Source organism: Gopherus evgoodei, chromosome 1 (genome assembly GCF_007399415.2).
Source record: "Gopherus evgoodei ecotype Sinaloan lineage chromosome 1, rGopEvg1_v1.p, whole genome shotgun sequence".
Taxonomy (NCBI): Eukaryota; Metazoa; Chordata; order Testudines; family Testudinidae; genus Gopherus; species Gopherus evgoodei.
In genome coordinates, this window is record NC_044322.1 from 189,885,863 (window position 1) to 189,908,847 (window position 22,985).

Below are 22,985 nucleotides of genomic sequence, written 5' to 3' on the forward strand. Positions count from 1 at the left end.
CCTAAATATACCCATCTAATATTAGATCATCCTTCTTTTCAACCCACCTTCTGGCGTGCTAGCAAAGAACCAACTTTTCCCTCACCTACGTCTATCTAGAACCATGCGGCACTTTGGCGTTTTGTGTTGATTTGCTGCTCCCTAGTGGTCATTTTGCAAAACTGCATGTCTGTAAATGAGCACTCATATTGTGTGTGTTGATGTGGGTACATTATTATACAATCTTACATAGATTGGCATTACAGGTGATATTATTCAGAATTAGGATTATTACTGGTAATTCTTCAATCCCCATGACTTCCTTGCCCTTCCAGTCAGTCACCATAAATTCACCCCTTTCTCCTCTTCCCTTTAACTTGATGTTCGGTTGTTTAAAGATGACACTAGCATCACCTTTCTTGAACATGGTCAGACAGTTCCAAAGCGACTTAAACTTGGAATCTCCTTGCCTCACCTCCAGCAAAGGATGGTCTCTCTTGAAATGACAGTTCCTCCAGTGACAAGTGGAGTCACCACCTCTGAGATGCAGAAGAAACAGCCACTGGACCAGGGATGGGAAAACTATGACACACAGGCAGCATCCAGCCCACAAGCTGTTTTAAGCCAGCCTGTGAGCCGTACCATGTGGTTGGCTCCACTCTGACTGAGGTGCTGGGTCAGAGGCTGCACCATACAGCTCCCGGAAACCATAGCACGGCCCCATTTCAGCTCCTATGTGCTCCAATGGGAGCTGCAGGGGAGGTGCCTGTGGATGAGGTAGAGCGCAGACCCGCCTGGCCGTGCCTCCACATAGGAGCCAGAGAAGGGACATGCCGCTGCTTGAGGTAAGCACCACTCAGAGCCTGCACCCCCAGAACCTCTCCCCATGCCCCACCCCTGATCCCTCTCTACTCTTCAAACCCTTTGGTCCCAGCCCAGAGGGCCCTCCTTCACCCCAAACCTCTCATCCCCACCCTAGAGCCCACAACCCAGCCCCAATTTTGTGAGCATTCATGGCCCACCTTACAATTTTTATTCCCCAATGTGGCCCTCAGGCCAAAATGTTTGCCCACCCCCTGCACTGGACATTTCCCACACCTGAGCCCATGATGGACCCCCTTACTGCCCCCTGTCCCTCAGGATCATATGCCCCACCCCAGCAGGCAAGCCTTGGGTCTGTCCTGCTTCCTGGTCCTTGGCACCAACAGGTGCCATTGTGGTTTCAGCAATTGCAGAACCTGGCCTGACAGAGCCAGACCCAGATGCTGGCCATGCTCCCAGACTCATGACATGCACTATAGTTACCAGATCACCATGCTGCCATGCATATGCACAGCTTACAGGGAATGTTGGCCTCAGTGAAAAAACAAACTGTACATTCAATCTTTTAACCAGCAAGGCAGTACAAGCATCAGCAAAGCTGGTCAAAAACCTGCCAGCTGGCAACCCCAGTGACAAGTACACATGGACATTTGCAAAAGAAAAGAACTTTATTTTATAATCTCTTTATTAGGAACAGAATCAGCCAAAAAAAAAAACAAAAAACAACACTTGCAACTGAACGTAAGCATGTACAATTAAAAACCAAAAAGAAAAGCAAAAGCTGTGAGATTTCTCCTCCTGGCCTTATATCGCAGTAATAATCTTTAACAATTGCTGTGCAGCTGCAGGGAAGGAGCAAAGAGAAATGGGGTGTTATGCTAGCCAGCTTTGGATGCTCTGAAGGCAGGCAGCTTAGCTTTCCCTGGACCTTCTCCCACCTCCCAACACAATAGCCAGGACAGGACACCATAACTGACAGCACTCATGACCAGCACCCAGTTCAAGGGGAGAACCCTACTCATGCACATGCTCACCAGACTGTTCCATGGTAGAGTCTGGTGGTAGGGGTCTGCCTGCAGGGAAGGAGCCAGGGGGGTGGGAAGAGGACTCCCATGGAGATCCTGCACCCTAGGTTACCAGTTCTCACAGAACTGGAGACTCATTCCACTATATTTCCTGGGTACCGGGAAGCTCAATCCAGCTTAAGTTCAACTAAGACCTACATTGACAGTAGCAGAAATGTCTCAGAATTGTGCCTGTGAAGAGGAGGATCACTGAGCCCTGGGTTTAAGAACCAGCCTAAGATTGTTGTCCCCCTGTTTGCCTATAGCTGTATCAGCTACAACAGGCAGCAGACAGGTCAGAAACCCCAGAGCTGACTGGGCCCAGCACTTCTTTGGCACTACTGAACTCCCCCCACTCCTCTCCAGATCCCCCACAGCACACTATCAATGGGTATCCCCACATTTCTACCGGGATGTTCCCAGAAAGCATGTGATATAACACCCACACACACAGAGCCACATTCATGTAAAGGGCTCTGAGAAACATTCCAACTAAGAGGAGATGGCCTCACACCCTGAGAAAATCCAAAGGGCCAACTCCTTTCCCATCATAGAAAGTCTGAGCCTAACAGATAAGGTGTTTCCTAACAGCTGGAAAGTTGAACAGTCACCTGTGGCACATGACATCTAAGAACCTTTGCCTCCCTGCTACTAGACCTGCAGGAGCTTATAAATGGAGTCCTAAAATCAGAGGAAACAGAACAGGAACAAACTACCCAGTGACATCACCAATACAGACCTTTGCCATCAAAATGCTTGAAGTGATTCTTCAGCTATTGTGTGCCATTCTCTCCAGCTCCCAGGCCAGGGGACAGGGAATGTTTCCTTACTGAGGTGCCTGCAGCCCGCATCAGAGAGTGTGTACAAACCACTACTCAGTTCTGTTTCCATGGGATTTTTTTTTTGTGGGGTGGGGGTGGCAAATATCAGTGAATGGTGACCAAATGGAGGTTATAACAGCATTCACTAGAGAAAATGCAATGCAATGTTCTCAGTCACCACAGCTTTGCCAATGCAGCTCAGCCCTGAACTGCATCACCTGCTTTGACTTTAAACTGACCCTCACCTCCCCAGCTCTCTCAAAGCAAGGGAAACTTGATTTCTTGAACCCACCCCAGCACTCATCCCCCACCCCACACACTGCAAACATAGCTCAGCCCAAACCAGCAGTTCCCCAGGATAGACTCACCTGCAGTTTTCTAGTGTTCCTTGCTCCTGGCCTGTAGGGTCCCCTGCTACCTTGTTTCCCCTTTCTATATCTCTGCTAACAAGTTTACATCAAAACCCCACTACTCCACTCCTAAGTCTCTTCTAAGCAAAGTCAATGGGCATAATACTGAGCAGGCTCCAGGATGAGCCCGCTTAAGGAATTCTCTAAGCTACAGCTGTCTGTGCAGATAACAGAGGAGAAAAAGCCCAAGCACACACAGAAGACCAGCTTAATCAGCCTGCAGTAGCCAGACCATTATATTTCAGGCAGTAATGCCTTAAGGACTACACCATTCAACACTCTCAGCTTTACACTAGCCACCTTTTCAGAATCATAGGTGGATGCCATGAAAACACTTACGATAAAGGCAAGCAGCCCACTGACATACCAGCTGCAAATCACTCATCTCACTATGCAATCAGCATCAGTGGAAGGAAAACATATAACCACCTGTTGGTCATTACTGAGCAACAAATATACTGGGAGACCCAAAGTCATCCTCTTGCAATATGTCCAGCCATCACAGCTGGTTCACATCTCTCAGCATCGCATAATAACTAGTTATGGGTGAAATGCAAAGGATCAGGTTCAGATAAGCACCCAGCACAATGAATGCTTATCTCAGCCTTTCCTTGACCTCAAGTCTGCAAAATATGGCTGGAAATCTCATGAGAATAGGCTTTCCCAGGAAATTTCTGACACATCCTGGTTTTGGTCTCAAATTAAATGTTGTGTCCATCCTGGTACCTAGCCAGGAATCTCAGAGGGGCAAAGACATGAAAAATAATGGGCGGGGCGAGGGTTACCCAGCTCCTTTCAGGGCATGCCACACAGCTTCATAGCTCAGGCACAGTCTTATAAATAGGCAAATGTTCATGGAGTTGGGGGAGTCTTATTAATATTTGAACCTGTTTGCTCATTGCTAATGATAGTACCCAAGCATGGTTTTTAAGAAGATTGGCAGGCCTGTAATCTGTGCGCATGTGGACTTCCCCCCTCTAATTCAGTTATTTTGCAGACAAGTTCTTACATGGAATGAGACTATGGAATACAGAGGGGATGCCCCCCCAGGCTCCAGGATGGTACAGTGAGCGTGTCTGGTCAGGGATCAATAGGATCAGGGAAAGAGTCGCACAGAAATTCCTCATTGTTGATGTCAACAACCACCTCTGGATCTGGTGTCACCTCAGACGCTGCCTCCATCTTGGGCTCTGCCTCAAGGTCTTGACAGGTCTCTGTGCTTTCTGGAAAACAAGTGAGAAATGGTTATAAACATTTGCTACTGTCTTAACTCCACCTCTGCTGAAATCCTCACCCAGACTTTCATCTCCTTTTGCCTTGACAGTTGCAACTCCCTTCTCTATGGCCTGCTCCAGCCCCAGCTCTCTGGTCTCCAGCGCACTCAGCCGCTGCTTCCTTCTGACAGGCAAAATGAAGCACAACTGCTCCAGCCCATACTGAAAACTGCTCCACTGACTCCACATTCAATTCAGGATCCGGTTCAAGATCACCTCCCTTGTTTTTAAACCCCTCTACGGATTTACCACGGATAACAGCACAGACCCCATCTTTCTCTAGTTCCTTATCTGTTTAATTTCTTCTCACCCAGAACTGGTTTCCTCTCTGTCCTTCAATACAATCTGGCAACTATTGCTTTGAGACAAGCCCTTGCCATCTCCCTCTGCCTTATTAACTTTCCGTATAGTTTCAAATCTTTGATCCAAACCATATCAATTCTCCCCTGCCTATATCTCTATATTTAACTCCTCCTCCTCTATTATTGTACTATCTTGCTCTGTAACTGTATTTTTCAAGTCTGCCAAGCATTTTAAGGGATACAATATATTTGTAAGATGCAATACAAGATAAAAGTCTATTTTATTACGGCTCCTGTGGTAGAAGCAGCTAGAGTTAAGGTTGAGTTTCAGTTTCCTTTCCAATCCCTCGTTTTTTACTTGCTCATCATGACTTTCTCAAAGACAATCTTTGGTGCTGGGATTTTCGATGTCAAAAAAACCCACACGCAATTTATTTATGAAGTTAGAGCAAAACAAGTTTCAGACATTTTTGAATCAGAGACGCTAGTTAAAAACATCCTTCTTCCACAGGCTTCTATTGAAATGCAGCACATGCATACCTCAGTTTCTCTTGGTACGCTGCCAGAAAATTTAAACATACCTTGTTTTATAGACCTCCATAATGAAGAGGGGGAATTTTCAATGGGAAGAAAATCAGTTCAATGTTTTAAAAGGTTGGCTCATTAAAGCTGGAATGATTGCACACATGCATTAGCAATGATAGAGCCCTCTGATATAATGCTTTGCATCAGCAGAGTGCAAAGCACCTTACCAAGGAGGTCAATTTCAAAGTCACCCAGCATGTCAAGGGCAGAGCTAGGAACAGAGCTCATATTTCCTGAGTCCTAATCCAGTGCTTTCTTCGTCAAGCATACTTGATTTATTTTTGTGGCACCCTTGTCAACAACCGCTGAAAACCAAGGGCATGCAGTTTTGCCTAAGGATGATTGAATCAATGGTGGATTATGGGATAACTCAGTTAAGGACATCTCAGTAAAGGACAGTTAAATTGAGGCTACAATTAAAGATGCCAGAGATAAGGAAGTCTCACTGAAAAGTCTCCCAGTCAAGGCAGCTTCAGTTAATATGGGTTAGTAGCAGATATGCTGCTGTTAATGTTCATTTGAAAAATCAGGGAAAGTAAAGGCAAAAAAATGAGTTTAATGCATCAAGCACTCACATAGTTTCTATCCCCACATTAACCTGGCCGCATTACACATATACCATGTTTTCCATTCCCAATTTCTTTGATTTAAATGTGAATATATTACCAATTGTGGCCCCGATTCAAGAAAGCAACGCAGCATGTGCTCAAGTACCTCTGACTTCAATGGGATTTAAGCATGTGCTTCTGGCTTATCACATTTTTAAGCACTGTGCTGAATAAGAATGATTTCTAGGACTGGGGGCAATGTTAGTGACTCGAGCTTATAAATATACTGGATATGCAGAGTGGGAAGCTAACATTACGGTAAAATTGTGAAGCTGTTTTTAAAAAGATATTTTTAATAACCAGAAGGTAAAATGGATTAGCCCATCCTCTGCCCCATGGCAGGAGGTGCATTAGTGGGGTATTGGTCCTCTTATTGGATATTAAAGGCACGAGGCCACAATGCACCAAGAGCTGGCAAATGCACATACTGATGTGGCTTAATGAGGTATTGACAGGATAGTGCTGGGAAGCTTGCACTGCCAGTAGCCACGTTCAGTCTCCAGACTGCCCAGCCAACTCTTTCCACCCTCACTAACATACATCAATTTTATCCTCCTCCAATTTCCTAAATGAGTTATTTTGCAGGCAGCTACAAACCAAATCCATGTACTAACCAGGGTTTGGAGGGCTGTCATCTGGGGCAGATGGTGCCTCATGGTGGTCTCCATTTGGAGGGCTCTTTGTTCCTTCATTGGAGATGACTGACATCGTCATTCCCTCTTCCTTTTCCTCCTCTGTAGAAAAGCAGATGAAAGATTGCAAGGAACCAGGTCCCACCCTCCAAAAACTCTGGAAATATTCAGTGTGAAGCCTGCTTTTCACACTAATCTTTGTCTCCATCTCACAAGGGGCCATTCCCAGAGCAGACTGATACAGGGTATTAACACTATAAACTTTCCAAATTTGGAGAACTGACAGGATTGCTGCCTGAGGTGGCCTGGCTATGTCTGAACTCAGAGCACAGAGGGCCTGATCCCGACAGGAGATTCAGTGGTAGGAACAGGTGCTCAGCTCCTTTCAGGATCAAGCCTAGACAGAGCAATAGGGCTGATGTTTTCCGCACAAATAACTCCTGCCAGCAAATTTGAGGTGAAAACAAAAATATTCCTTCAGGAACTCACCAGTAGGAGACATTTCCCCAGCAACGAGCAGGTTTTTACAAAGCTCAGTTTTACTGGGACAAGGGCAGTAATGGAAGGAAGACAAGACTAGCCACAAAGTCTAATCAGTACCTATGGAGAAGCTGCACCCAGCAAATTGGAAAATGGAGCTGTGTTTAGACTGTCCTAGGACAGGCTCTTCTCAACCCATTAAGAAGCAGAGAAATCCTCGCTCACCAGAAGGCACCAGAATGAACTGCTGTTTGCTTTTCAGACAGCAGCATGTTATCAGTGATGCTATAACAGCCAGGACAATTGCACCTCCTCCACATGCTGCCAGGGTGTAAAGGAACAAAGGTTGCTGCAGCAGGTCCCCTGCACGAAGAACACAACATGTTAGGGTACGTCCAGACTACCCACCATATTGGCAGGTAGCGATCGATTTTTCAGGGATCAATATATCGCGTCTTATCTAGACGCGATATATTGATCCCCAAATGCGCTCCCGTCGACTCCGAAACTCCACCGGAGCGAGTGGCAGTAGTGGAGTCGACAGGGGGAGCCGCAGACATCGATCCCACGCCGTGAGAACGAGAGGTAAATCGAGCTAAGATACTTCGACTTCAGCTACGCTATTCACGTAGCTGAAGTTGCGTATCTTAGATCGACACCGCCACCCCAGTGTAGACCAGCCCTCTGTCAAAGGAAATGAAGCTTATCCTCCTGAGCTGAAGAAGACCTGCAACTGAATTCAAGTCAGTGAAGAATACTGAAGAGGTGGGTGGGCTGGGGGAATTAGGAAGAAAGGATGGACTATGTGGTTCCTAACTGTGTTACAAATTTTCTCTTTATCCCCCTTCCCAGCCAGAGCTAATGTGAAGCTTACCAACATGAGGCACGGACTGCAGATGGCCTGTCAGAAGGTCACACACAGGTTGGTAAATATTATCCAGAACCTCGCTCATTGACTGGAGATTTGTCAACTACACAGATTTAGGGTATGTCTATACTACCTGCCAGACAGAGGGCAGTGATCGATCGGGGGGGGTGTCGATTTATTGCGTCTAGTTTAGAGGTGATAAATCAACCCCCTAGCACTCTCCTGTCAACTTCTGTACTCCACCGCCATAAGAGGCGCAGGCGGAGTCGATGGGGGAGTGGCAGCAGTTAACTCACCGTGGTGAAGACACGACAGTAAGTTGATCTAAGTACGTCGACTTCAGCTACGTTATTCACGTAGCTGAAGTTGTGTAATTTAGATCAATCCCTTCCCCCACCCACCCAATGTAGACCAGGCCTCATATAGGAACTGAATTTACTTCAGAGAGGTAGAGAGAAAATGGACAGAAAGACAGGCAGATGGCGCAACAGACTTACAAACAGACAGAGATCCTCCAAAGCACACCTCCTGTTTAAGGATAGTTTGTTCAGACATAGGACATTCAGAAGAAAAACACTCTTCTTCCAAATATGATAAATATATGGAGCCAAATTTAACCCAGTAAAAATTCACTGAAGTCAAGGGAATTGCACCGGGGTTAGATTTGAACCATTGATTTTATTATCACTTACTTCCTTTTTCATCTACTATTGCCACACCTTGAACTAAGTATATCTGTCAGTCTGTTTAGTTAGTCACCTTGTCTAGCTAACTGCAGTAGGTTGTTTAGCTAACTAGTCAATTTATCTATCTACAATGTCTCTCTCCAAAGGGACAAAACTGAATACACTATTCTAAATACTTGAATTAATAATAATTAGGGCTGTCTATTAATTGAAGTTAACTCATGCAATTAACTCAAAAAAATTAACTGCTGCAATTAAAAAAGTTAATCACTGTAGGCTCTAACGTTTTACATTGTTTATTTTTGAATGCAGTTATTTTTTGTAAATAATTCTACATTTGTAATTTCAACTTTCATGATAAAGAGATTGCACTACAGTACTTGTATTAGGTGAATTGAAATATACTATTTCTTTTGTTTTTTACAGTGCACAGATTTATGATTAAATATCAAGTGAGCACTGTACACTGTGTTCTGTGTTGTAACTGAAATTAATATATTTGAAAATGTAGAAAACATCCAAAATATGTAAATAAATGGTATTCTATTATTGTTTAACAGTGCAATTAATCGCACGATTAATCACGATTGATTTTTTTTAATCGCTTGACAGCTCTAATAATAATTAATACCCTTTTAAATGTCCTGTGCATCTTCTTACTTATTTAAACTACTTCTTCATGCTGGATAGACATCTTTATCAAGCTACTTAGAACTCTCAAGTCATTTTCTTTAGATCCCACATGCTTATAGCCCTTCAGTGTTCCTGAGAAGTTTAAATTATTTTGTATCAGAGGGGTAGCCGTGTTAGCCTGGTTCTGTAAAAGCGGCAAAGAGTCCTGTGGCACCTTATAGACTAACAGACGTATTGGAGCATGAGCTTTTGTGGGTGAATACCCACTTCATCGGATGCAATATTTTGGTTAATATGTTTTATGGTAACAATTATCCAGGATAAATTTCATCTGCCATCAAGTTGTCTAATGACCAGTGTATTTAGATTCATTATCAACCTTACAAAAACTGCATTTGTCCATTTGTCTGGAGCAAGTAATATTTTTCTGAATAGTGAGTAGAAAATCATCAGTCTTTTTCTAAATATCATCATCATAATGGTAATTAGAGGGGGGGAGAGTACAGCAAAAATAATCGGTCATTAAAAAAAATGAAAACCCATGAATTCTCTACATTGGTATTCAAAACCCCTTTTACTCACTGTCCATGAACATTAGAACAAAGTAAATATTTGTTCACAGAAAGCAAAAAAGTGTCACCAGTTCCCAAAACTGGGCTAATACTCCTGCCAATATGTGTTCATACAACTTTTCACCCCAGCAGGGCTTTCATGACGTTCCTTGGTAAGTTTGTGAACTGGAAATAGGGAACAGATATAACTTAGATACTATTTTTACTTTCGGGTCCCAGAGACATAGACAAGGTTTTCAGCTCGAGGCCAAAAGACCAAAAACATCAAGACACTTGATCACGGCCTTGGATAGGCCTTGGATAGGCCAAGAGACTACTTACACTTGCTCTTAGCTCATAGAGCCGAGAAGCAACAGTGACACTTTGTCACTGAGGTGGCCCTACAGTGCATATACTGTAGGGTGATTACCATATCCCTGATGAATGATCACAGGGCCTGATCCATAGCCCATTAATGTCAATGAGGGTGTTTCCAAGGATATGAATAGGCTCTTGACTGAGCCCTGACCGAACGGTTTGTGATCTGTCCATTGGGTGAAATTTGTTCACACAAAAGGGACGTCAATTGTGTACAGTAAACAAATGAATGAAATCAGAGTCCGCAGACAATTTGCAAACAGGGGAAAAGCTTAAATAGATAAAAAATAATTAAATAAATAATTGGTGGTGAATTGTTTGCCCAACACTAACTGTGAGGAAGGCTGAGGCGATACTTATGAGCTGGTTAATTTTCTTGACAATTTCGTACAGCTGACCTAGGCTGAGGGTAATAAAACATAGCACAATACAGCAGCTGAGCCCAGGAGCCAAAGAAGCAGGGCCGCCCAGAGGATTCCGGGGAGCCGTCGGCGGCAGGCGGCTCCGGTGGACCTCCCGCAGGCGTGCCTGCGGAGGATCCGCTGGTCCCGTGGCTCCGGTGGAGTTTCCGCAGGCGTGCCTGCGGGAGGTCTACCGGAGCCGCGGGACTGGCAAGCAGCAGGGCGCCCCATGCACGGAGAAATGTCTAGAGCTGGCCCTGTTTGGCGGCAGGAGGTTCCCGCCATGGGTCTTCGGGGCACTTCGGCAGTGGGTCCCAGAATAGAAGGGCCCCCCCGCCGCCGAATTACCGCCGAAGACCGGGTTGCACTTCAGCGGCAGGTCCTGCTTCAGCGGTAATTCACTGGTGGGGGGTCCTTCCACCCTGGAGCGGAAGGACCCCCCCCCCGCCGGCAAAGACCGGGAGCGGAAGAAGCTCCAGGGCCCGGCCCCGCAAGAGTTTTCAGGGCCCCCTGGAGCAAGTGAAGGACCCCGCTCCAGGGGCCCCGAAAAAATCGTGGGGGCCCGTGCGGATCCCGGGGCCTGGGGAAAATTGCCCCTCTTGCCCCCCCTCTGGGCGGCCCTGCGAAGAAGGTAGGGAGTGCTGGTTTATTTGTGGAAGTGCTGGAAGGCTGAGTGAAGAAGGTATGTCAGGCTAGGAAGAAACCCATGTTCTTTTGATTGTGGGGTAAGATAGGATATCTCTGACTAGCCAGTGGGGGAGGTGCATATCAATTTGGGAAATACATTGTAAGACAGGGGTTCTCAACCTTTTTCTTGCTGAGGCTCCCCCCTCAACATGTATAAAAACACCAGGGCCTGGTGGGCAAAAGGGCGGGGAGCAGGGAGCTCCGGGGGGGACACCCTTGGGCATAAGCATAGTTTTACTTCTATTTGGGGGCTAGTGGGGCTTGATCCAACTCTGCAGAGCAGGGTCCAGGGAGGGAGTGCCATCTCCATCCCCTGGCTCACTCAGGAGGCCACCCAGCCTGTCTGGGTTGGGGGGGTCAGCACCCAAAAATATAACTCAAAGGGAGGACTCAGTTCAAAAAGTTTGAAAACCTCTCAGGATGCAAGGATGGGGTAACTAGGGGCTGTCTGGGGGCAGGGGGTAGCTCAGGGTGCAGAGAGGGGGTAGCTAGGGGCTGTGTTCAGGCAGGGGGAGCTCAAGGTGCAGGGATGGCGACACTAGGGGCTGTGTGCAGGCAGCGACGTAGCTCAGGGTGCAGAGAGGCGGTAGCTATGGGCTATATGCAGGAATGGGGTAGTTCAGAATGCAGGGAGGGCGTAGCTAGGGGCTGGGTGCAGGGAGGGGATAGTTCAGGGTGCAAGGAGGGAGTAACTAGGGGCTGTGTGCAGGCACGGGGTAGCTCAGGGTACAGGGAGGAGGTAGCTAGAGGCTGTGCACAGGGAGCGGGTAGCTCATGGTGCAGGGAGGGGGTAGCTAAGGTCTGTGTGCATCCAGGGGGTAACTCAGGGTGCAGAGAGGGGGTAGCTGGGGCTGTGTGCAGGGAGGGGGGTAGCTCAGGGTGCAGAGAGGGGCATAGCTAGGTGCTGTGTGCAGGGAGGGGGTAGCTAGGGGCTGTGTGCATCCAGGGGGTAACTCAGGGTGCAGAGAGGGGGTAGCTGGGGCTGTGTGCTGGGAGGGGAGTAGCTGAGGGTGCAGAGAGGGGCGTAGCTAGGGGCTGTGTGCAGGGAGGGGGAGCTCAAGGTGCAGGGATGGTGACACTAGGGGCTGTGTGCAGGCAGTGAGGTAGCTCAGGGTGCAGGAATAGGGTAGCTATGGGCTGTATGCAGGAAGAGGATAGCTAGGGGCTGTGTGCAGGGAGCGGGTAGCTCAGGGTGCAAGGAGGTGGTAACTAGGGGCTGTGTGCAGGGAGGAGGTAGTTCAGAGTTCAGGGAGGAGATAGGTAGGGCTGTGTGTGGACAGAGGACTCCCAGTGAGGCTCCCAGCTTCGTGCAGGGAGCCGCTGGGGTTCCCGGGTTCAGACCTCCACTGCTCCTGGCTTCAGCATTGGGACTTGGGGGAAACGGGTTTCAGCCATGGGGCTCTGCGCCCGCCTGCTCAAATGGGCTTGCAGACCCCTGATTAAGAACTGCTGTTATAGAACATGGAAACAGAGCTTGGGGGGAGAGAGAGGGAGGCGAGAAAGTCAAGACACACTTGTCTCTGCATGCAGATACGGACAATGACAACTCCTCTCACCCTCATCCTGAGAGGGGAAAAACGAAGATAAACTGTGGCTAACATCACTTACTTTCCTTACACTTCAGTTCTATGATAGAACACTCATTGGTGCTGTTTTTATGGTGAATCTGACAGTCAAGCTTTCCGGCCACCTCTTTCGCCAAAATAATCCTCTTGCCATCATCCTCAGTCTCAGTCAGGTCCACTGAGTGTCCATTCAGCGTCCAATGAAAGCGGAGACCGGAACGGTTAGCCCTCTCACAAAGTAAATCTGTCTCATCACTGTGGCCAGAGACATGAACAGCTGGGATTTGGGTTGGCTCTTGTCACACAAGATGGTAGTTATGAAAACAGGAGAGAGAACAGAGAGACAAGTTAACCAGACATGGCAATGAACATGTACAAAAGTAGGTATTTCTGCCATTCGGACAAAGACCACAACTGCATTTGCCGAGTTAGTTTGCACAGAAATAAAAGATAGGAAAGAACAAGGTTCATCATTGCCAGCAATCCCTCCAACACCTGGCCATCCCTCTGAAATCCCACGATAGCCTGTCGCAATCCTGCAGTCCCTCGAATTTCCATGTTCTTCTTCTGCAATCTCACAGTTATCTCTCCCAGCCTTCAATTCTACCGAAGTCTGCCCATCCCAAGGCAATCCATCCAATAGTGCAGTGGTTCTCAACCCTTGGCCCAATCAGCACACATGCAGCCTATGTGACATCCTCAGAGCCATATAGAGAGTATATATATTGTGCAGATGTGGCCCACATCACACATAGAGAGCTGCATATGTGGTAAATAGGTTGAGAACCACTCCTTTTCCTCCTCTTGTAGCCTCACCAATGCCAGTTCCTCCTCCTTCAGTCTCAGCAGTGCCCATCAGCTCCCCAGCAACTGCAAGAGATCATGTATGGGATACTCCCACCTGATCCTAATGGTCAAATCCTGCACAATGCTCCAAGAGAGGACAGAAACTTCCAAGGTCCTGGTCAATATGCAACAGGAGAATATCCTTTCCCCAGCCCATATCCGGTGATCAATTCAACCCTGTGCATGCGATCAAACATCACTGTACAGTATATGAGTATCTAATGTGATTTACACCCTGAAATACTTCTGATGCCCAAGTTATTGGCTATTATTCTCTTGAATACCATTAATCTGAGTTTCTCCAGTGGCACTGGAGCAATTAATTCCAGAGTCTGATTGCCCTCTGAGAAGAAAATCTGTCACATGAATGTAATTGAAACTCCTGGTTCGGTTTGGTTAATTTCCAGATGTGCCCACATTTTTCTGTTGCTGATTAATTCAATTAACTATTTACCTGAATCGTCATGAGATATTGATTGGCACTCCTTCCAAAAGAATTGCAATTCCATCATACCACCAGCCCTTGCTCTTGGAGACCTCTTATGGAATTACTTCTTTGGTCATCTCAAACCTTTAATTTCACAGCATCGTAAATATAGATATTTATTGTACTCTTAAAAGAGAATTGACTCAAGCTAGAGCTGGACAAACAATAGGCAGTAATTTATTCCTCGCCTCTTCTTCTGTTTACATATTGCCTGCAAACTGATGTTCATTCTCTTGAATGTTCCAGATTCTGCATTCAAAATTATTTGTAGCATTAACTCTGAATAATTTCTGGCCTGTAGCTTGCAGTTTGTTGAAAGTATTTGAAATTTGAGCTGTATTGGTTATGTTAATCAGACCTTTCTCAAATCTCCCTCATTCTGATAAATTTCATTCATCTTAATTTACCTACATTTCAGACAAATTTGGGGTCTCTTTGGCTTTCTTGTTGAAAATTATTTATTTCGGAAATAAAGAATCATGAAACTGAGGTTATCAAAAGAGTTCTTTGCACTAAATAAATGAATCCCAGATCATTTTAAATTTCCCAAGTTAATAAATTTGTGTCTCCATCGGTTTCGCCCATGACAATAGATTATTTTCTATAGTTGAGCCATGGCAAGTAGTGAAGTATGGGCTAGATATACAGGTCACGTGGTACATTTCTGTTCCCTGACTATGTAAGTATCTCACACATAGGTGTCTGGTGTGAATATTCATGTTCACAAGCTCAAAATTCACTTTCCTTGAATAATATCCAATATTCACCTATGACATTGCACCTATGAGCATTCCTGTCAGTAAATTCTTTCTCTAGAAGATGTTTGGCAAGTTAACACATAAGGGTTGTAAACACACAAAAGCAAATGGATTTAATTATAAGAAAAAGTAGATCTGAACATTTTCCGAATGGTTTGCCCAATTCTCATCTAAGCTGTTTGGGCCAAGGAGCCCTGTCTTTGACCAGCTCTCAGCTGCAGTTCTGCTTGTCTGCACTTGGCTGGCATTAAGTTTCATTTGTCTTCACTGAGATCAGTCCACTTTGACATTTTCATTATAATCCCATAAACTCCATTTCCTCTTTAAAAACCTGGGACATTGTAAAGTGAATGCAGCGTAGAACAGGACCCGAGAGAATGTGGTGCAAAGTACCAGCCTATCTGAATCCTGGAGGGGGCAGTGCAAGGTACCAGAATGACAGTCCTGGAGACTGAAGGCCTCAGTTTATCTATGGCACTGGTATAAAGTGGGCAATGGCAGTGCAAGCCTCCCCACACTACCTCACTGATGGGCTGGAGTCACCTATAGGCTAAGTGAGCTTGCACCGGCTGGGAGATTCCCTGTGTGAGGAGAAGCACCACTGACGTAAAGCTGTCAGAAGTGGCTTTGCCACTTCCCATACCTGCTCTGCTGTCTCCTATGCCAGAGCTTTGCCATCCAGTGAACAAAGGGAGCGGGAAGGTTGGGGACTGAGGGCATGGTAGAGCAAGGAGCCACTATGACCAGCTTCTAAGTGGTATAATACCCTTGAGGGACCTGATGTCATCAGCACAAGTTAAACCTGCACACTGGGGGTCAACAGTTGAGAATCAGAGAGTGGCAACAGCATCCTTGTCAGACCCTTTCTCCATTGCACTTGAGCAACTGAGAAACAAGCCCAGGTATATTTCAAACCTGACCCAGAGAGACCAGCTCTTACGGGAGAGGAGAGAGTTCAGCCACCATCATCCAGTCAGTCCTTAGCCTACCAGGTGAGATTGCCAGCAAGGGGTCAATTAGTGCCAATAGTGGTGATGGTTTTTGTGACAGCTGCCACCTATCCCACTACAGAAATGGACTAAAATCCACAACTCTATGCCTAAAATCTGCTCTCCAGAAACACACAACCCACACTGCTGTCTCTGAAGTTGGGAGGGGAGAGGGGGGAAACATGAAGGCATCTTCTCCCAGCACGTTTATGCTCTCAAAGGATATGGGAAGTTGGCAATGTGGGTGCAAAAAATATCCTTTTGTTTGCATGCAACACTGTGGCATTCTGCAGAGCTGAAGACCTACAAACTGTGTCTGCTAATCCAGAGACCCCTACAGCTACTGAGAGCCAAACTGACATCTTGGAAAGAACTGATCCTTCATTTAACCTCTCAGATTCAAGAATGATTGATTCCAAACAAGGGTCACTTAGTGGATACTTTTAGTAAGAAAGGTTTTTCATTTGTGACTGTAAGAGCAAATTCAGACTTTCCTTCATCCTTTGACACACTCTTCAGTTGCAGAGATCTGCTCTGCAAGCATATAACCTTTTTACAATAAGTGTCACAGCCTGTAGACGAAGTATCATAAGGCATGGGCTTCACACATGGGTCATCTCCCCAGGTTATCCTAGCGAGATTTTTTAGGCTTTGAATTCCCAAAGGAAAGTTGACTGAGCCACCAATGATTCCATTGACAGTGTCTGCTTCCTCACTGATTTGATGAGGCCCGCAGCAGCAATAATAAAACACAGTCACTGAATTTATTGTGTGTCCATCCCTTGGCTGTGATCTGGCTGACTCACAAAAGGCAAAACTCCAGATAAGACATAGAAATGGTCAATTGGATCACAGTGGGAAGGTGGGAGAGGGGAAGAGAGGGGGTTAAAGCTGAAGTGAAGGCTAACTCTGATATCCTGCAAAGATCAAGGCAAGGGACACACCATCGAGCCAGAACTACAGAGACAAAGACATGAGCATACCTTCTTCTTTTCCTCTTAAGTTCCTGCCTCCAACAGCTCCACCTCCTCAGAACTTAGAGGCTGAGACAGTGTATAGAGAGTCCAACACTCAGAAGGCTAACTGGGACCAGTTCATGAATTACATGAGCCATAGTACGTATGGCAGTAAAAATAACTTATACCAGTATAGCACCATTCATCTGAGGATCTCAAAGGCTTTTGCAAACATGAATCAATTAAGACTCATACTGTCCGTTTGCATAGGTCACTACCACTGTCAATGGAGGGACATAGTGGCTATTGCTAAATAATTTGCCCAAGGTCATATGGAGAATTGGGATTAGAACCTCAGAGTCCCACATTCCCATATCCTGCTTTAACCAGCATGCCACATACAAAGCCTCTGAGGCTATCATTTTCAGTTGCGTTCAAGGCTACAGTACATCAAGGCAATAATGCATTGTTAGTTACTACTAGTTTATAAAAAAAATCTGTCTTACTTTGGTCTGATGGCCCCTTTTCGTGCTTTAGCGGTTACAACACTTGATACTTCCCAGCGCCCGGTGGTGACCTTACAAAGGTATCCGAGCAAAATGAAGGTTTCCGCTCACCTAGGCGAATCCGTGCCAGTTTCATAAAGAAAAACCCACACTTACCATCAATCATGATTATTATCACCAGCACGCACTGCAGGGTAAAAGGAGATTTGAAATCCATTTTAAGGAGCTTTTTGCATCGTCTGTTAAGAACAGGATCTGGCTACACGGCTAAACGAATCTGCTGCTCAGGAAATGATGTCAGAAGCAAGAACAAAAAAAAAAAAATCAACACACCCATACTGAATAACGTATCAGAATAGATCTTTAAGGTTCCAGGTGGCTGAACTCATGCTGCAATGACATGAGCCACGATCTGCTTGCAAGGCCCTGCATCCAGGAGCTGGGTGTGTGACAGAATGGGATTCAGAAAGAGAGGAGAAAGGACTCTTCCAGCCATCTGATCAGATTTAGGAAGAAGCCAATGCAAAACCTATCATGAGCAAAGGAGGAAACACCTGTTTCCTACACTCCCTTGTACTTTTTCAGTCTTTGGTTGATTGGTTTAAAGTGCAGCTCAGAAAAGAATGGCTATGGTCAAAGAAAGCAGTCTGTACAACCACACCCTGTTTTTCAGAGGTATTGAGCACCAACAACTGCCATTGCAATCAGTGGGAGATACAGGAGAGGCCATCTTTGAAGATCAGGCCAGCACTGTGAGCCTGAATTTCATGGTGTTCTCTCAGGGACAGACTCTTGTCCGTGCCATGGGAGAAATATGTCATGCCTGAATGGAACATGCACAACCCCCAGTGGGGACTGATGGCTACAGGAAGTTGAGGTGAGTTGATAAGGAGACCCACCAGGCTGATGCTTGGTCATGCAGTGTTTGATTTGATATGACTAGCAGAGAGGAGACAGAGAGAGAATCAGTGTGTAACAACGTCTTGCGTCCAATGCTGTCTCACGTAGGAGTCTTTCCGGATTCTGTAGTATGCAGGCTGGAATTGTAGGAACATGATGCATTACCTAAAGAGTGGTAATATAAACCAGCTGTCTACATGCCACAGCAAAGGGTTTAGACCTGCTTCCCTGGTCCCAGCCCTAATCCAGGTGTCAGTGGGCCAGATCCTCAGCTGATGTCATTACTATAAATAGAGCTACACTTATTTACTCCATTTGAAAATACAGCCCCCTAATAACATTTAAGATCAGCCCAATCTCAGGCACTTGGGGGAAGGAGGATCTCATGGCAAAATATTCAAACTCAAATTTTTAAGGTGCACTTGGGTTGCAATGAGATTAGGACATGACTTCAGAGTACAACTGGAATACAGCACTCTTCAGCGTTGCTCAACTTCATACAGAGCTCATGCATCTCATTCGGCTCGGTCAGGGTAATCTGAAGGCAGTGCTGAGGTGTGGATTTGTGGATATTTTGTGTGCGTGTTTCAGTGAAACATTTAAAATCACACCCATTATTGTTTAAACTCTTACCATATTAGACTATCGCAGTTTGACTGCTCAGCATCCCAGTCTCTTGTTTTGTTTCCCTCTTAGCAATGTCAGTTAAAGTCAATACTCTGTTATCTGTATCCAAAATCTGCAAAATGGCTCAAGACCACAGCAGCTTCATCCTGTCACTATCATAGGTGCATAGAACAGACCCGAACTGATCTATGACATGACAGAAATAGACCTCTCTGAGAAGAGCAGTGATGTGCATCTTCAGACACCCGCAGTGGTGGGGAGAGGGGAGAAAGGCATTTACAGTAAGCACTACCCTTTCATTTCCTGCTGTGCTGCTAAAATTGATTGAGGAAAATGTCACTTGCAGACTTAGGGCTACATATCATCCTCAAATACTCACTTTCGATCCCCAGGGTATATTTTTGCCCTTATGTTTTGGGGCTGCCTGCCTGGTTGCTTCTTTTTTGCTATTCTAGAGGCAAGAGAGAGAGGGAGGGTGGAGGAGGATTAAAAATGGAATACTGAAAAGATCAGAATGTTAGGAAAAAAAACTCCCAGGCAAAAATCTTCTCATGCTGGGGAGTCAGGAAAAGGATCATGCAGATTTAGGGCCACATTATGCTCTCAGTTACATCAGGGCAACCCTACTGAGATCATGTAGAGATTTACAGAGAAAAATGTGGCCTTGTGATTGCAGCTAGACTGTTAGAAAAGTGACTCTGTGACTGTGACATTGCAGTATCCTGTCTCGCTGATTCCAGATCACATTTGTTTCATTTATGAATCCAAACAGTAATATTTCTAACTGCCCGTGTCCCATACATCACCCAACATGTGGGCTCTTGCTGCCTCTTGCTGCAGCTAGAATGGAGGTAATGATTCTGTTGACTGTACACAGGGCAGGACAAGCTGCAGCTTGATGTGTTGTATAAACCATCTCCAAGCCCCTCAGCTCCCAGTCTCCCCCTCCGCCCCCCCAACAACTTCCTTTTGGATTAAATGGCTTGATTTTGTTTCCAAAGACCTGTACATTGTCATGCTTTAAATATTTCAGAAGGTGGTGAAAACAGTACCTGAAAGATTCTTCTCAATACAATGATCATAATGAGCAATTATCTCGGTCTTTGCATCTTCAGATAGTAACTCACAAATCCTCAGAAGTTAGAACCTCTCAGAGAAAGCACCTCCCCTTTTTGTTCAGAGGCACTGAAGGCTTTATATAGGTATTTAAAAAAACCCTATTGAGGGTTTCAGATCATTAACAGAAACCATGCCTAGATGTAAAAATGAAAAACATATACATTTTGAAGGTGAACTGAAACAGTTACCTGCCAAGACCTAAGTTCAACATTCCATTTTCTCCTCCCACAGCTGCGAGCATCACTAACCATTATAGCAGAGAAAGGAGCTTGGTTCCTTTCACTACATTAGGAGTGGATGGGGAAAGGGAGAGATATAGGCCTAAATTCAGATCTAAGCAGGTAAGAAAAGGAGGAAATAAGGCTCAGATATTTTGATATATAAATGTACTTATTTGAGAATGCTAACTCTGCACATCTATTCTCTTTAATGAGTTGAGATTTGATTTTGATTATTATTATTAATATATTTCAGATCACCATTAATTGGGGATATATTTTTAAAGCATTCGTTCTCCAGAACCCACTCCTATTAAAGTTAATCATGAAACCAGAGGGCAGGTGGGTCTGCAAGAGAAGCAGATCTCTCTGCATCGGGACAGCACAACCAGTTCATACGTGGAACAGAAGAGATTGCACCAAGGGAAGCTGAGTGTGGGGATAGTGAATCAAAAGGAGAGACTGCCTTTGGAGATAGTACAGAGAGACATGGGACTGCAGGCCTCTACCGCCTCCCTGCTAGACGGGGATATTATACCCCTTTGAGCGATGGGAATCAGGACCAGGCATCTCAAGAGCTCTTCATTAGCAGCTGGTTGTATTAAGAAAGTAGTTATCAATGGTTCACTGTCAAACTGGGAAGACATACTGAGTGGGGTGCTGCAGGGTCGGTCCTGGGTCTGACACTATTCAATAAATTTGTTAACAACTTGGATGACAGGAGAATATACTTATAAAACTTGCAGAAGACACCAGGCTGGAAGGGGTTGCATGCACTTTGGAGAACAAGATTAGGACTGAAAATGATAAACTGGAGAATTGGTCTGAAATCAACAAGACAAAATTCAATCAGGATGTGCAAAGTACCACACACTTGCGGGAAAAATGAAGTGCACAAATATAAAATGGAGAATAGCAGGCTAGGCGGTAGTATTGCAGAAAAGGGTGTGGGGATTATAGTGGATCACAAACTGAATATATGATGCTGCTTTGAAAAAGAAATGTCATTGTGGGATGTGTTAATGGAAGTGTTGTATGCAATTGTTCCACTCCAGTTGGCACTGGTGCTGGAGTACCAGTGCCAATTTTGGGCTCTACACTTTAATAAAGATGTATATTGGAGACAGTGAGGGGTCAGCACCACCATGTTGTGCAAGGACACTTGACAAAATTACCATACTAAGTGACAGACATTGGGGGGCAGGGGTGTGGTTATATCATTCATTCAACTTTTTTAAAAATTACCACAGACCTCAAAATATTTACCATGGACACTTGTGTCCATGTACAGACACCTTACTGATCCCTGGAGAGAGTCCAGAGATGAGCAACAATAACAAAAAAAGAGGTTAAAAAAATGAGTATATTTAGTCTTGAGAAGAGACGCCAGAGTGGAAACAAGGTAACAGTCTTCAAATATGTAAAAGATTGTTATAAAGAGGATGGTGAGCAATTGTTTTCCATATCTACCAAGGACAGAACTGATTGGCTTAGTTTGCAGTAAGGGAGATTTAGGTTAGATATTAGGAACAACTAACTATGAGGATAGTTAAGCACTGGACCAGGTTAGCTGTTCGGGTGTGGAATCTCTGTCACTGGACGTTTTTAAGAATAGGTTAGACAAACCTCTGTCAGGATGGTCTAAGGGCTTGTCTAAACTGCCCCACAGTTCAGACAATGGAGGTGTGACTAGCAAAGTGCTGCGCTGTAACCCCCCTGTGTGGATGCTGTCAATGCAAACTTAAAGGTAGGACTACTTCAGTGTGAACGAGGAACCTTTACGTTTGCATTCACATCGTCAACGCAGGGAAGTTACAGTGTGGCACTTTGGTGTACACTGTTATCCACACCCCTGTTGCCTGAACTGCGGCACAATATAGACGTGCCCTAGGTATACTTAGTCCTGCCTTGGGACTAGACAAGATGACTGGGCTGGGCTAGATGACCTCTTGAAGTCCCTTCCAGCCCCACATCACTATGATTCTATTTTATGGAGTTCTTTGCACCCTGGCAGGAAAATTGTAAGTGTTCCTTCTCCTTCCCCCAAGCTTCTGCTCTACATTTGTTCCTGCTGTGGTCAATGCAGCCTGTTCCAGTGTAGTGTCAGACTCCTTCTCTCCAAGGTACAAAAGCAGCAGCGGGTGGTGCAGAGGGTGGTGGTGAAAGAAAGAAAGAAAGAAAGAAAGAAAGAAAGAAAGAAAGAAAGAAAGAAAGAAAATGAGAGACTGAAGAGGAAAGAAGGCATATTCAGGATTACAACAGAGAGCAACCGACTGTAGGGTGAAGTGGGGGTGGGGGAAGAGAATGAAGATATGTTTTTTATTTTATTTTTAAAATAATGAGGTAAAGGCACATACTCAGGTTCTGAACATTTCCTGGAGATAGGGAATCACAAACATATACACTTTTCTGGGTTATAGCCACAGAGCTGCATGTGAAGAAGTCAATAAAATACCTGCTATGCATTTTGGCCAGTTTGCTATGCAATTTGGAGATCTTGGCTACACTTTGTGGTGTCTAGGAAGTTAAGAGGTGTGATTGGAGCCTTGCCAGAGGCAGGAACCTGAACATGCTCCCTTGGATAAAATGCAGATAAAATGCAGACATAGGAATCCAGACACAACACCCTTCAGATACAATATAGAGGGTTGTTATTATTTATATTACTGTAGCATGTAGGAGGCCAAGTCATGAACAAGGACTCCCATTGTGCTAGGTGCTGTACAAACACAAAAACAAAAAGACAGTCCCAGCCCCAAACAGCTTACGGATAGAACAGGAACTATAGTCACGTGCACACACTCTGAGATACAGATGGACAGGAACCTAGAAA

The 22,985-nt window shown here is 45.3% G+C and overlaps 1 protein-coding gene across 2 annotated transcripts in view; it reads right to left on the minus strand.

The window, feature by feature from the left end:
* Positions 1-1,474: 1,474 nt before the first annotated feature.
* The window catches only part of LOC115659985, a 32,574-nt gene continuing 11,063 nt past the window's right edge, over positions 1,475-22,985 (minus strand). The window contains exons 1-5 of one of the 2 annotated variants that reach the window (XM_030580855.1): positions 17,445-17,753; positions 12,790-13,041; positions 7,203-7,340; positions 6,480-6,599; positions 1,475-4,319 (exon numbers count right to left, since the gene is read on the minus strand). In XM_030580855.1, coding sequence (XP_030436715.1) covers positions 4,177-4,319; positions 6,480-6,599; positions 7,203-7,340; positions 12,790-13,041; positions 17,445-17,505 — 714 coding nt within the window. In that variant the 5' untranslated portion in view covers positions 17,506-17,753 and the 3' untranslated portion in view covers positions 1,475-4,176. Of the gene's footprint in view, positions 4,320-6,479; positions 6,600-7,202; positions 7,341-12,789; positions 13,042-17,444; positions 17,754-22,985 lie in introns of those variants that run through there. The other variant, XM_030580847.1, reaches the window with a different exon arrangement.